At 38.3% G+C, this 16,130-nt stretch overlaps 2 protein-coding genes across 2 annotated transcripts; one reads left to right on the forward strand and one right to left on the reverse strand.

Annotated features, from left to right (window-relative positions):
• Positions 1–660: 660 nt before the first annotated feature.
• LOC115413916 (G-protein coupled receptor family C group 6 member A-like) lies at positions 661–8,864 on the forward strand. Its single transcript, XM_030127059.1, has 6 exons — positions 661–857; positions 3,033–3,345; positions 4,484–5,224; positions 6,394–6,600; positions 6,684–6,801; positions 7,741–8,864. The coding sequence occupies exons 1-6, from the start codon at positions 697–699 to the stop codon at positions 8,664–8,666; spliced, it is 2,466 nt and encodes an 821-aa protein (XP_029982919.1). The 5' UTR covers positions 661–696; the 3' UTR covers positions 8,667–8,864.
• Positions 8,865–11,517: 2,653 nt separating this feature from the next.
• Positions 11,518–15,454, reverse strand: odc1 (ornithine decarboxylase 1). Its single transcript, XM_030127060.1, has 11 exons — positions 15,337–15,454; positions 14,214–14,362; positions 13,888–14,019; positions 13,526–13,699; positions 13,216–13,388; positions 12,913–13,129; positions 12,744–12,827; positions 12,476–12,638; positions 12,266–12,381; positions 11,927–12,141; positions 11,518–11,826 (listed from the first exon to the last, which is right to left on the reverse strand). The coding sequence occupies exons 3-11, from the start codon at positions 13,981–13,983 to the stop codon at positions 11,688–11,690; spliced, it is 1,377 nt and encodes a 458-aa protein (XP_029982920.1). The 5' UTR covers positions 13,984–14,019; positions 14,214–14,362; positions 15,337–15,454; the 3' UTR covers positions 11,518–11,687.
• Between the last annotated feature and the right edge of the window lie 676 nt (positions 15,455–16,130).

Consider the following 16,130-nt stretch of genomic DNA (forward strand, 5'->3'; position numbering starts at 1 on the left):
ACAGCACACTATTCCTGACTCCACTGACTAATATTTGGGGTATGAAAAGCCCTTTTTTTGACACTAAGATAATTTTGTATCAGTACAATCTCTTTTTAAAGCTTAAAAAAAGACAGATGCATCAAATGTGAAGGTCAGTGTACTACTTGATTAACACATTTTCACATCATCTGAGAGAATTAAGAACCTTAAATATAATTTAAACCATGTGTTTTACCATTTAATTATGACCCTCACAATTCTTACTTCTGCTGATGAATGAATAATCACAGTTACTGCCCTCCTATGCTAATTTTCGCCATGTTACTGGCAATTAAACTAATGATTCACTGTGAACTACAAAAATTATTCTCATCTTATGACACATTTAACACACTTTCCGTGTCACATGCTGCCCTCTTATGGACTGAACGTTGCAGTACTGCAGTGTAATGTTTTTTAGGCTGCTGACCTAGATGAACCTGTTTTACTTGAACCAGTTTTACTCAAATGAGGACAGAGGATCATATAGACTGATAATAAATGAATTCCCCTTTGTCAACAATTCATACCTGCCTACAGAATATGTTCGTCAATGCAAATTATCCTCTCTAACTTCCTCCAGTGCAGAACTTATGAGAGAGATTTTGTTCAGGAACCTATTCATACTGAGAGACGGACAAATGCAAACTTATATTTTATCACCGTCTGTACAGAATGTTTTTGCTGTGGCTGTCGGTCACGATCTGTACATTTTGCCCACATTCAGAGGAGTTTCTACATGCATACTCTGATGGAGATATCATCATTGGAGGACTTTTTGCTATTCATGCAAAAACCAACAGAACCACAGAGACTGGACCTGCCCACTGTACCAGGTTAGTACATACTAAAAGAAATGAGTTAGTTTATACACCGATCAGCCATAACTTTACGACCACTGACAGGAGATGTGGTAACATTGATGACTGGGCTGGATATACTGTATTAGGAAGCAAGTGAACATTTAGTCATCAAACCTCCAAAGTCTCCAGAAGCATTGCAATAATAAATAAAGCAAAGAAGGTTTTGGATCACAAGTCACTTCACACTCTATACTGTTCCCTAGTTTCACCATATTTACAGTACTGTGCTGAGATCTGGGGCAACAACTACAAGACCTCACTACAGCCACTATTATTCAAAAAAGAGCAATTCGGATCATTCATAATGTTGGCTACCAGGAACACACAAACTCATTATTCTTACAGTCAAAATTACTCAAGTTCACAGACACTGTGGACTATCAAACAGCTCAAATAATGTACAAAGCTAAAAATAATCTTTTACCAACAAATGTACAGAAATTATTCAGTATTCGTGAGGGGGGGGTATGATTTAAGGGGGAAAATTAACTTTAAAATTCCCTTAATACGCACGACTAGGAAGGGTTTTTGTGTTTCTGTCAGCGAGGTGAGACTGTGGAACAGAGTTAATATAGAGTTAAAGTAATGTCCAAGCATGAAAGAATTTAAAAAGAGGTACAAAGATAAAATTTTTCAGAGGTACGGGGATGAGGGAGGGCTTGGGGATCACTGTCTGATATAAAGATGTACAAGTATGTGGTAAGTGTGTGTAAATGTATGTATAGGTGTGTATGTGTGTGTATATATATGTAGGTGTATATGTGTGTATAGATCTGTGTATGAATATGTATTTACATATATGTGTTATTGTATTATGTGTTTATGTAAATCATATTATATTTGTTCATAATAATATGAAGCCAGAAACCTAATTATTTACTAGTAAGTATAAGTCAAATTATGGCATAGTGTATAGATATGATTAGACGAGGAAGGTTATTATTGTTATTAATTATATAAGGAGAAGGGGTGGGAGTTTATAAGATGTACTTCTTCTCACTCCTTTTCGAATATGTATTATATGTCTTATGTTTAAGTGTTTTGTTTATTTATTTTCTTCTGTTTGACATTCATGTTCGAAATAAATACATCAATACAAATACAATACAATACAAAACCTGATGTGCTGGAAGCAGCAAAATGAGCAACTGAGTGAATTTGACCAGGTCCATAGAATAGAATAGAATCTTTATTTTGTCAGTAGTAGTTTGTCACACATGTAAACATGCACCACACACCAAAATTTGTCTTCTGCCTTTAACCCATCACACATACACACTGCATGCTAGGAGCAGTGGGCTCACCATGTCAGGCAAAATGGGGGGGGGGAGTGCTTTGCTCAAGGGCACATCAGCCAACAACTCTCCGCCAGTCCAACTCTCCAGCCATCAAATCCATATTGTAACAGAGATGACTGGGTCAGAGTATCTCCACAACTGCAGGACTTGTTGGGTGTTCCTGGTCTGCAGTGGTCAGTACCGATCACAAATGAACTAAGGAAGAACATCTCAGTCTCAGCGTCTGTGGGAGGTGTTGGACAAATCAATTTGATCCATGGAAGTCCACCTCTGTACTTCCAGGACTTCAGGGATCTGCTGTTAACGTCTTGGTCCAGATACCGGAACATACCCTCAGAGGTCTGGTGGAGTCTAGGCCTGAGCTGGGTCTAGGTCAGAGCTGGTTTTGTGTAAGAAGGGTGACCTACACAATATTAGACAAGTGGTAATAATGTTCTGCTTCCATAGATGCTGGATTGGTTTAAACCCGGCTGTTGTTCTTTAGATACTTTTGGCAGGTATTAACCACTTTACACTGGAAATTAAAAACAAGACCAAAAAAGCCAATAAACATTGCCATACACACCTTAACCCAAATTCACACTAACTTAACAACCGTGCTAAAGCTCTGCACACAAAACAGAACACAATATAGCAAAATGTCCAGTACCCACAATGCAATGCAGCAAATATGGCGCAATTATTAACTTGCTGCCTAATAAATCCCACGCACTGAAAGGTCCAATTGTAATGAGATAATCAGTATTAACACCCCTTTACCTGTCAGTGGTCAGAATGCTATGGCTGACTGGTGTAACATGTACTTGTGCTCTGTTGTACTGTACTCAGACTGTGCTGTTAATTCTTGCAGCTATGATGTTAGAAATTTCCTGCGCTCTCAAGTGATGATATTTGCCCTTGAAGAAATAAACCAGCGCACACCAAAGCTTCTACCTAACCTCACCTTAGGATATGACATCTACGACACCTGTGGAGATGTCACGGTTGCCATCAGAGCAACGCTCCAGCTGCTCAAAAACCAGTCAGACCCTCAAAGCTGTTTACTACCAGTAAATATTAGTTCAGATTTAGTTGAACCCAGAACTAAAGCACTGATAGGTGAGAGGTACTCTGAGGTATCAGCAGCTGTTGCACGAGTTGTTGCTCTGTCTTCAGTTCCCCAGGTGTGTTTACTTTAAATGTCATACTGTCTATTTTGATAAGATTGTGAGTCCTTCACATTGCACTGCAAAAAATCAAAATCTTACTAAGTGTATTTTTCTCATTTTTACTCAAAAGCAATGTTTGAAGAACTTATTTTTAGACAGTAGAGCTTGAAAATCTTATTTTAAGATAATTTTCACTTGTGCCATTGGCAGATTTTTTTTTTTTTGCTTAATTACCTCTGCCAGGAGGTATTGTGATCACTTTGCTTTGTGTGTTTATTTGCGTGTTTGTTTGTTTGTTTGTTAGCAACTTTACGGGAAAACTATCACAACCATCTTTACCAAATTTTACCCACAGATAGCGCTAGGCCCTGGGACCAACTCATTAAATTTTGGGCCAAGTAGGCCAAAGTTCAAGGTCACAGCAAGGTCACAAAATCTACAATTTTCCTATCTCTCATCATTGAGCAATTTTCGAAAATTCATAAAAAATTCAAAACGATTAGCCTCCAATTTGATACACCCGTAGCTTATAACAACATCTTGTATCTGGCACAAAATTGTCCACATCCACTGTGGAATGTGGACTCTGTGAACATTTCAATTTAACATTGAAAATCCCATTTACGACACATTTTTCATGATAACTCAACAAATATTGATTGGAATTTAATATAATTTGACATACACATGACTGGTACCAAGCTTCAACTTTTTCTGCTGTATGGAACAACCTTGAAACTTTAATTTAAAAAAAAATAGTTGATCCACACATGCACACCATTCGGGGGGCTTGGTGGAGGTTTGCGTTCTCTGAACATTTGTTCAAGATTTTTTTGCTTAATTCATGTGAAAAAATCTGCCAATGGAGCAAGTGAAAATTATCTTAAAATAAAATTTTCAAGATCTATTATCTAAAAATAAGTTCTTATATCTCACTGAAACATTACTCTTTAGGTGATTATGTCTTATTTTAAGTGTGATGAGATATTTTGACTAGAAATGAGAAAAATACACTTGGTAAGATTTAAATTTTTTCCAGTGTGGGGTCTTATCCAAATCTAAGATTCTGTAATAATATGCAATAATGAGAAAAAAAAAAACTTTTTGCTGCCACCAGAACCATATTAAAATGATTTGTTTGTGTTTGCTACAGATTAGCTATGCATCAACCAGTGTGTTGCTGAGTAGGAAGACGAAGTTCCCCACTTTCCTGCGAACAATATCGAGTGATGAATATCAAACTAAGGCAATTGCTGAACTGGTGAAGCAGTTTAACTGGAAAATAGTGGCCATTGTGGGAAGTGATGATGAGTATGGGAAGTACGGCAGTGACGGCCTAGTGGCCAACTTCAGGGAGATGAACAACACCTGCGTTGAATTCATTGAAATCCTGCCTGGAGACTTTTCCCTTCTCAATGACAGAACTCATGAGAAGCTGTCGGAGCTAGTGAGCACTATAAACCAATCCTCAGCTGAAGCCATAATCATGTTCACACACGACAGAAACGTTGCTATCATTATGGAGGAAGCTATTGAACGCAACCTAAACAGAACTTGGATTGCCAGTGATGCTTGGGCCACTTCCTCAAATATCTTTGAACTTCCCAACATTCACAGGGCAGGGCAGGTGTTTGGATTCATCTCGAAGAGGAACGAGGTGCCGGGTTTTGAGGACTATGTCAAATCAATGTTTGGCAGCTCTCAGAACCCCATTTTACAACATTACCGCAGTTCTCATCTGCCTAAGGAGTGTGAGGCACTGAGTTCTTTCATTGACCAGGATGAATCGTATAATATCTACTTAGCTGTCCAAGTCGTCGCTGAGGGTCTCCGGAGCTTGTTGAAATGTGACAACCAACATTGTAAACGTCATCCCCCATTTCCAGCCTCTGAAGTATATTGAATTATCTTCCTGTCCTGTTTTGTATTGTGAACACATTTGATTAATGGAATAGTTTGACATATTGGTAAAATACATCTTTTACGTACTTGCAAAATTAAATGCAGCTGATTTTGCTCATGAGCTTAGCATAAGGTACAAAACTTAATTCAGTCAAGTAAAAAACAATCACCAAAGCCCACAATCATGTGATTTTATGATCTAAAAATGTACCAGAAAAAGAAAAAAAGCTCTTGCAAAGAAAGCATTGAAAAAGATAATATTTTCCAAAATGTCAAAGTATTCCCTTAATGCAGGGCTGTCCAATCCTGGTCCTTGAGTGCTGTTATCCTGCATGTTTTAGATGTATCCCTCTTCCAGCACACCTTATTCAAATGATAAGCCTATTGTCAAGCTCTGCAGAAGCCTGATAACAACAGTCAGGTGTGCTGGAAGAGGGAAACATCTAAAACATGCAGGGTACCGGCGCTCGAGGACCAGGATTGGACACCCCTGGCTTAACCCATAAAGACCCAGTGCTATTTTTGTGGTTGTTCCCAAATTATTTTTTTCTCTCTATTTAACCTTTCTTAAGTGATTTATCACCATTTATTATGATATTATCCTCTCTGTTTTGCATTTTTTCAGTGAAAATCAGATATTTTCCTACATTTATTTTACTGGTCATGTACTTTAAGCATCATGCTGAGATTGCATTTGATGGTTATCAAACCAAAAACAGAAAAAACGTAAGAAAAAGTCACTTTTCCGGTAAAATCTATCTTTAACTGACAATAATCCAAGTGTATGCACTGTCATTGATCCAACTCCATGGGTTTTACTGGTGAATCACTGTTGCAGAAGATGACGGTGTTTCCACAGTAACTACAGAGCCTCCGAACGTCCAGATGGGTCATATCTGATGACCGTGAAAAGATGACAAACTGCATTTTACACCAATTATTTACATGGACTGATAGTTTTAGTTGATCAACAGGAATTAAACAGTTTAGATCAGTGGATGGTTTTGGTCGCCAGTGGCTGTTTGGGTCTTTATGGGTTAAACTTTACAATTATAGTGTTTTGCTGTAGACAGAATAATCCCATATCAATTAAATTTTTTCCTGAAAGTCTATATGCTACAATCTGTGCACACACTGATGCAGTTTTGTTCCTCTTTGCAGCTTCTAACAGAGATAAAGGCAGTCAATTTCACAGTTAACACTACACATGTATACTTTGACATCAACGGAGACCCCAGTTTAGGTTACGATATTTTGTATTGGAACATGTCGGACTCCAACAGAGGCATTAAAACCATTGGGGAATACTGGCCACGTGGAAAGATTGAAATCCCAGAGGACCTTGTTGAACAAATGTCCAGTGTGATGGTAAAGTCTAAACTTTAAAATACAGCATTCTTCTGTAAAAATATGCATCATGTTGTGCTCTTTGTTTTCTGTTGTTCCTTCAGGTGACTGCTGATAACTGCTCCAAAACATGTGACCATGGACATGAACTGAAACTGCAAGAACGTAAATGCTGTCGGTATTGTGTTCCGTGTTCAGATGGAGAGTTCTCACCTGGAAATGGTATGTGTATTGTCTCTATTAACGTGTCATTTTGCGTAAAGCTAGTATTTTATTATTCTTTTAAAATGTAAATCCTGCAAGAAAGACATGAAGAACACAAACTGAGGCATTCAGCAAAAAAAGAGAAATTACTAAAATGCACAAACCCCACAATTTGTGACAACAACAGAAAAAGTTTTAGATACACTAGAAAAAATCAAAATCTTACTAAGTGTATTTTTCACATTTCTAGTCAAAATATCTCATCACACTTAAAATAAGACAATCACCTGAAGAGTACATTTTCAGTGAGATATAAGAACTTATTTTTAGACAATAGATCTTGAAAATCTTTTTTTAAGAAATCCTGCCAAGATAATTTTCACTTGTTCCACTGGTAGATTTTTTCGCTTGAATTAAGCAAAAAAAAAAATCTTGAATTAAGCAAAAAAATCTGCCAATGGAACAAGTGAAAATTATCTTGGTAAGATTTCTTGAAATAAGATTTTCAAGATCTATTGTCTAAAACTAAGTTCTTATATCTCACTGAAAAGTTACTCTTTAGGTTATTATGTCTTATTTTAAGTGTGATGAAATATGAAAAATACACCTGGTAAGATTTAGATTTTTGCAGTGTATACATTTATATTGATCAATCAATCTATCAAAGTTTATTTATATAGCACTTTACAACAACATAAAGAAGACTGAAGTGCTTTACATCTAAAAGTATGATTAAATCATATGATCCTAATCAATCATAATCATATTGAGGTTGAATTCTTTTTTTTGCCTGAGTTTTCTGAAAATATTAGTAGATTGCTTCACAATTCATGCATTTCAGAAAGTTGCAAATAATTCTTCTCAAATTAATACATTTATTGTGAAACAAAAGCATACAATATATCAAATATTCTTCCTCTCTGAAAGCTGTTAATAGGATCTTTGTTTAATCCATAGGTACACCATGTGCACGGTGCAACGAATCCCAATATTCATCTAAAAAAAGGGATAAGTGTCTGGAGAAAGATACTGAGTGCCTGCGCTGGACGGATCCCTTTGTGATTATTTTAAGTTCCTTGGAAGTGTCCGGCATCATTGTTACTATTGTGTTTTCTATTTTGTTCACAATCCATCGCAATACTCCCATTGTGAAGGCTGTGGGAGGTTACTTGTGTTTCTTGGAGCTTTCGTCCTTACTGTTCTGTTTCTGCCTTACTTTAACCTACCCTGGAGATCCCTCTAAGGTTTCCTGCATGCTGGCCCTGCCTCTCTTTGGCATCGCCTTTTCCCTCTGTATCTCCTGTATTCTGGCCAACCTCCTCCAAATTCTAGTGGGCTTCAAATTTCAACTGACCAGAGCATCCTGGCTGAAGAAGTTCAATAAGCCGATGGCAGTGGTGACCATCGTCTTTGGGATCCAGGTGGCTATATGTGTTCCATGGCTGTACTTTGACCCCCCTGTTCCCAAAGAACACAACCAGAAACAGACCATCCTGAAGACATGTGTCAGAGGCTCCTCTTGGTTCTTTGCTGCCATGCTGGGCTATAACGCTTTGCTGGCTCTTATTTGCTTTGGTTTTGCATTTAAAGGAAAGCAGCTGCCAGATTTGTATAAAAATGCTGGTTTAGTCACCATCAGTATGGTGCTGTACCTCGTCATCTGGGCTCTCTTTATCCCCATTCACATCAATCTGAACGGGGTTTACAAACATGCTATAGAAGGTGCTGCCATTGTCATTTCCAGCTACAGCATCCTGGGCTGCCACTTGGCCCCAAAGTGTTACATAATGGTATTCAGGAAAGAGATCAATAATGAGCAAGCCATTATGGAGCACATCAAGAAGCATTATGAGCAGAAAGGCATCAGTGCTCTGAGTACCTAATCCTAAATGTGGATGGTTCAGTACACTGTGCATTGAGCTAGGTGTGTGGTAGGAGGTTTTTGCATAGAAATCACAAGATTGGAAGTTGATCAGTGTGTTGGAGTCAGTGTTTTTCGCACTTACTACCATGTGCATGACCAGAAATGCACATTTGCGAGGTTCACTGTATTTTATCAATTGGAAGTTGCTGTTTTTGTTTTTTTTTTTTTTTTTTTTTTTGTTTTTTTTTACTTTTTTTTTTTTTTTTACCCCTGCATGTATGAGGAAAACTTGTTAATGCATGTAAATAGTGTATGAATATTGTGTGCTTTGTTTTCCATTTTCTACATATGAATATGATTATAGGTACTTACTGTATATTCAGTGGTTCTATAAATATTGTTGGTGAATTGTCAAAAACTACTAGGCAAGTTTGGCTTTTATTAGTTTTATTATTATTATTTTGCTAGTGATTCGGTCTATGCATTTCATCAAAATACTTTATTATAAAGGCTTGAATATAGCTAGGGTTGTGAATTTATCCATCAAGGTGACAGTGGCGGAAACTCTCTGTCTATATTTGCATGTATTTCTTTAAACCTTGCTTTTGACACAAATTATCTTCAGACCATTGTGGTGAAGTAGTTCAGTTCTATCCTGATATGCAAAGGCATGAATTGTGCCTCGAGCAGTTTTAAGAGACAATAAAAAAAGGATTCCTCTGTTGAACTTCACTCATGTCATGTTCCTCTTTATGTTGGCTGTATATGCAAAACAGATGAACTACAGTATCAGTTCAAATGTATGTGCTCTATGTATTCAATACAATGAAACTTTACATTTAATGTTATCCAAAAGCAGCAGCCAGGAGTTTGTTGTAGCTGCATATTATGCAAGGTCTCAAATGAATAAATACCTTGAAACAGTTCCTTCTGCAAAACACTAGATGGAGGTCTACAACCTATCAATAGTCTGTTGAGACGCCGCAATGCATTTTTGTCCTCTGTAGTAGACTAGTTTCACAGCTTTATATAAAAATGTATTTGAAAAAACTGTTGCATCATGCTTTTTTTAATCAATACAATTAATTAGTTAATGTAAAAAAGCTAACCCTTTGACTTTCCTGGGTCTCGGGAGGATAAGATATAAAGGTACATAGTGTGGACAAAAATATTAAACACTTTATATTTACAGCTTGTAAAATGTTTTTATTTGTACTGATTTGAACTATTGTAAAATGATTAAAATGTTTGTGTCTGTTTGTCAATAATTATTATAATAAATATCATATCAGTGAATTTACTCCTAAGTGAAAGCTGAAGAAATTTGAGGTTTACTTGTGGTTGAATGGTCAGAGGGCAACAAATTTTTAAGAAATGTAGAAAAAGATGATACACACAAAGTAAAATAGAGTAAAACCAAACAGGCATTTTGTAGAAACAATACAAACAAAACTAACTCTAAAGACTAAATGATACTTATTGCAATATAAAAAATATATCATGAAATTTGTCATTGTTTTGCCCACTCTCGTTAGCAATGGAACACCTGAAGTCAATGTGTCCCAATACTTCTCTCTATGCAATACACACCATTTAGCCATAACATTATAACCAGACAGGTAAAGAGGTATTCATTTTCTCATTACAATGGGGCCTGTCAATGGGTGGTTCTGTTCCTATGTTCTAAATATATAATACACACATATATATCTTACATTAGAATCAACAAAACACACATCATTACAATGGCTCTGCACCTAATGTTTTATTTATTAAAAAAATACAAAACTTCAAAAGGTTTCCATAGGAAAGCATTACAAATGTGCAATCCCGTCTCTTTCGTATCCATTTCAAGTGTGTGGTTAAACACTGCTTCTTATTAATATCATGAACAGACTTTGTGCCTCCTACAAGTTAAAAAAAAAAAAAAAAAAATTAAATACAAAAGGAGAGAAGAAGAGGAGCAGTGTGCTCTTTGAGTCCCTGTGTTTTCAGTGTTAATCATGAAGACTTGTTTTTGGGTGGGTGGAAGATGGGACAAAATACAGGAATAAACTTCTCATGCTGACATGTACTGATGAGTGTGCACATCTGCTTCATCACAAGTTGTTTGAAATGCTGCAGCCACTATAGAAAACAGGTTACACTGTATGGCCTCTGACAAGCACAGTGTAATGCATGCATACATTATTTATTGTGAGCTTGTCCGTTTGTGTTGGAGCTATAACTCAAGCCAGAACGAGCATTAATGCACTTGAACATACTGAGGGATAGAGTACGGTTCAATCTTGATAATCAACACGTGAAGGGGTTCTGTATAGAAATGGAGATCTTGGAACAAGATAAATAAACATAGCAGCCATTCTTGAGGATTTAAATCACCTCTCTGAAAGTCACTACAGATGTACATTTAGTGGATAACCAGGGGAGAAGTTTAAAAAGTAACCGGTTGTACAGGTCAGTTCAGACTGTTGAGGCCACTGTCACCTGACAAAATGTAAATAAAAACATACACACACATTTTATTTTTTTATATATATATATATATATATATATATATATATATATATATATATATATATATATATATATATATATATAAATTACTAGAATAACAGTAACCCTTCATGGTTGAACTATTGCTACAGTTTCAAGTGTTGTGAGTGAAGAAAAACCTTGTATAAAGTACCTGTGTGGTTCCTTTTGCCAACTGGTTGTGTCTCACCCTGTTCTATTCCAGGTTTGGAAACAGATTATATGAACTACTTAAAGGTAATTCAACCAAATTAAGGAAGAAACACTTCAGCAACAAGATTTAAATAAATAGAGCTTCCCCTTTAACACAGGCTGCCTGGAACCCACAGAGACACTCGGAGTGCGATTCAGCCTCATTTTTTTTTTTTTTTTTTTAAAGAATTGATCCCCAACTTCTATACAGAAAGCAGAAGTGTATGCAGCATGCCCCTCTCTTTCTCCTGTCAAGTAACTGGCCATGAAATGTAAAAAGAACTTTCATGAATAATCAATAAATGCGTTGTGTTTAAACTACATTGGTCTGACAGGGCTTTGTAGGCATCTCCAAGCCACTCCCTCTGCCACAGCAGGCTGGCACTTCTTGCAGGCAAGACTCCTCTGCTGGCACTGGCATGCCCTGGGTACGAATCTGCTGGACATATTGCCTGGAAGAGACAATGCAGTTGCCATTAGTTTTGTACATGTAGATCTGCAATTACTGTTCAGACACAGAGTTAAACTAATGCATATTTGTCAGCTACTAACCAGGCGGGGCGTGACATCACATAGTGAATGTCAGGTCTTTGGAAGCCATTGAAGGTGGAGGAGGCAGCCACAGTGTAGGCACCCATGGTCTCAAAAACCAGCCAATCGCCCACCTGCATGTCTGGAAGGTTACACTGCTCTACAATGCGGTCCAGTCCATCACATGTCGGGCCCCAGATGCTGCAAGGGTACATGACCTCGTCTGGTTTTGGCTTCTGTTTTTGGCGGAGGGGAAGCACACACCCAAGAGGTAACCATTAATGTCTACATACTTCACATTCACTGCCAGTAATGTCAGCTGAAGATATGGTAGACCAAAAACACCAGCATTCGATTTACCTTATGCAGCGATGGCAGGCAATGAGCATGGTCATACAAGATGCAATTGAATGACCCATACACTCCATCGTTGACATAGTACATCAGGGTCCTGTCACTGGTGCCTTCATCTTCCTCTGTGACAGACGCATAATTATTCATTTAATACGCAGACATTTTAGCGGCAACTCAAGCAGACAAACACCTATTTGAAGTTCATGGTGATTTTACCATCAGAGGCTGCTTCATCATCCATGATGACCTTCTTGGCAATAATGTTGACGACCAGTGTGTATGCAGAAGCCACATAAAAACGCCCAGGCTCAGCAATGATCTTTACATTACTGTCGGCAGGGAAGTACTTGTCCAGGGATGGGTTGATGACTGCTGTGATCTATGACAGAAAGGTGTCCACATGTAAGAATCAACCACGTTTAGTCCAAAACATGCATGGGAGGAATATTCTGGAGCAATTATTAATACGCTAAAAGTCAGTTACCTCTTCAAATTTGAGTTCAACATCATCTGAACCAGGGAAACCTCCTCCTATGTCCAACAGGTTCATGTTATAGCCCAGCTCTTCCTGTGGTGACAATATATACAATGTTAGACAAACTGGGGAAAAGCCCATATGGTTCAGTTACAGAGGTATACAAGTCACAACTTACCCCCATATCAAACACACAGCGGGCATCAGCGATAGCCTGGTTGAAGGTCAATGGGTCAGTGCAGCCACTGCCAACATGGAAGCTAACACCAATTACATCCAGCCCTAGTTCCTTGGCCCGCTCAAGGAGACCCCGACAAGCCTTCAGCGGGGCACCAAACTTCACACTAAGGCGACACACTGCCTTAGAGTCATCTGTAGCAATACGCAGCACAAGCCTGGACACAAGACAAAAACAGATTATGAGTTTAAAAATGCAAGTTATATCCAGCAATGACTTGGAAAACAAAGAGAAAAGTCTTACTTGGCATTGTCGTGACAACGTGCCACTTTCATGAGTTCCACCTCACTATCAAAAGTCATCATCTGAACACCATGGGCGGACGCATACTTGATCTGAGAAACCTGCTTACAGGGGTTGGCATAGATGATTCTGTTTGGATCCACTCCCAGAGATTGAACCAGCTGAATCTCCGTCTAGAGGGGAACAATGCCAACAGTCAGCGAAAAAAGGGCCAATTTAAACCCACAAACTGCCAAAGTCATTTCAGCATATAACTGACAGAGCTTTGTACGGTTATTCTGAGATGCTTTGGAAAATGTCCAACACACACCTTGCTTGCACAGTCAAAGCCAGTTCCCAGCGACGCCAGAGTCGTAACAACAGCCCTGCTGTCGTTGCATTTGACAGCATAAAATGGCGTGACGCGGGGCAGGGCCCTTGTCCAGCGCAAATGTTTCTTTAAGATGTCCCCCAAGTCACAGACGTAGAAGGCATCGCGATCATCCTAAAGCAGATGGGGGGAGGCATGATACAATGACACACAATGCACTTGATTATGACATGAGAACCACAATAAGATTTTGTTAAAAAGATTATATAATTAAGACCGCACAAGACATCTGATCAGAAGGGCAGAGTTCAGTAGCAGCCTGTTTACATTTATCACCTAAATGAAACAGCTGAGAGGCTTACCGACATGGATGACTCATTGATCTTCTGCTCAACAACATCCCGGGCAGAGAAACCCTCCTCCAGGAAAGAGAATTCAAATTCAGTGGTAGTATTCATGGTCACAAAGAGTCCTTTTGATTGGTTACCAAGAAGCTGCAACAAGGAGGGTGGCATGTTAAGATCACATTCAGCTTTGAGCACACAATCATTTTTGTGTTTGTGATTACAAAGGTTAGATTCATTCCACAATCACAGCAATGTTGCAGATATTCATGACTGAGAAGAAATTAACTGTATGTTTAAAATCAAGACACGATGGATGACATAATGAGTAGTGTAACACTTACCTGGATACAAAGAAGACGGAATTTGTAGTTGCTAGTACTCAGGTGCAGAGAAGCCAAGGTGGCTCACCAGTGAAGTTAAACCCCTTTAAATAAGACTCGAGGCCAGGGCCGTCTGAGTAGCCAGTGTGCGATTTCCAAGACTGATGATTCTGTGAACAAAAGCAGATAAAAAGCCATTAATGCGCTAGTAAAGGAACATTTAATGAGGGGAAAATAAAATCCAGGCTATGAGAGGGGACAGCACTTTGCACAGTTTCTAAAAGTAACTTTGGTGAGATTAAATAAATTGCGTATTACAGTCTGCTGACGGATCAACAGAACAGTTTTCATTGCACAAGATCCACATTTTATAAAAAAATAAATAAAATGTAGTGGTTAAAAATGTTAATCGACGTATACATAGGTATTACACAAAGTTATGTCTTGGTGTGTTAAATTAACTTCAAAATGGGGAAAAGACAGACGTCATTCTTCCTTTACGCACTCCATTTTATAACTGTGTCATGACAACTTGAAACCATCTGTTCCGACTCATTGAAAGAGCGTCCAAGTCCCGCCCAGCTATGACTCAAACCAATAACAAAGAAGACCCGCCTTTTACACCGGTGAATGTCATGAAAAGTAACCAATCGGCGACAGACAATGGACACCAGCCTCTGAATGCCGGTTCCGCTTAGGGATCTCCATGCCTGCCATGCGGCAATTTAGCAAAATGAGTAAAGTGGTTGGTTCAAGTCCATACAGCAAATTACGGCATCTTTGTGGCTCAGAGTCAAATCACCTGAGTACAAAGCTCTGAAAAGTTTCCTTCACTGGTTGTACACATTAGTCAGATACGTTTACGTTAATGAACGGAAGGGCTAGTTAGCTAGCTAACCGACCTGCTGTTCTTTGGGCCACGTAGTTGTTTGACAAAGAGTTTATACAACAAATTTGTTACGTTTCATATTAAAACCAACGTGAGTTAAAACAACAGTAGTCTTATATTTACATTTTCATTTTCAAGCTGCCAAATCCAAAGCCTTCCGACTCGTTAAAATAACTACGCTAGCTAGTCCCCTACAATTAAACAATAAAATAGTTGAGGTAAATATTTGAGGTTCAATAAAAACGTATGGCTTACCTTAAAAAGCATTTACAAAGAGTTTGCCCATTAGATCCGACCACAGGGATAAAATAAAGCAGTACCCCTTCACAAAGAAGTCTGCTGCTTAAAGCTCTGCCTCTTCGCCCAGTCTGAGACTAGAGTGGAAGGTGAAGCGGTAGCCCCGCAGTATTTATAGAGGGCGCGTTACCACGGCAACGCAGCCAGCTAAAACCGGCCCTCCATCCACGTAGGAACCGGTTCAGGCCTGTCACTTCATCCACATGGAGGGAGACACACACAGGGTCTCCGAGGATCCACGGAGGTAAAGACTCCTGTTCAGACCTGTCTCCTGTTTCATTCATTTCATTTTGTGAATACCTGGAGGCTTGTCGGTGTACTTTGGCTCAGATGGAATACACTAGCCCTCCTGGTGAACTACAGGAATAAATTCGTGTTTTGTGAAAAAGACAAAAAAAAAAAAAAAATGCTTGAACTTTGTGTTTATTATAAACATTTATTCACCAATTAATTTTACGTTTTCTCTCCATGTTTTTAATTACAGACTTTTTCCCCCCTCATTAGTATTGATGTTATTCATTGTACCATGAGCCTGCTCTACTTTTAAACTACTTTCTACTAAATACATCTGAAACTTTTTTTTTTAATGAGAAAAGTTGCTTGGTTTTAGTCTGTATGATATCATCACCTTCAAAAAATAATGAATGACTTTTTTTCCCCCACTAAATCATCAAATACTCAATTTCTGGTTAAGTTATTTGTAATTCCTGAAAAAAAAAACGTATGCAATTATTTTAGGGAGGTGACAGTAT

The sequence above is a fragment of the Sphaeramia orbicularis genome, chromosome 22 (assembly GCF_902148855.1).
Source record: "Sphaeramia orbicularis chromosome 22, fSphaOr1.1, whole genome shotgun sequence".
NCBI lineage: Eukaryota > Metazoa > Chordata > Actinopteri > Kurtiformes > Apogonidae > Sphaeramia > Sphaeramia orbicularis.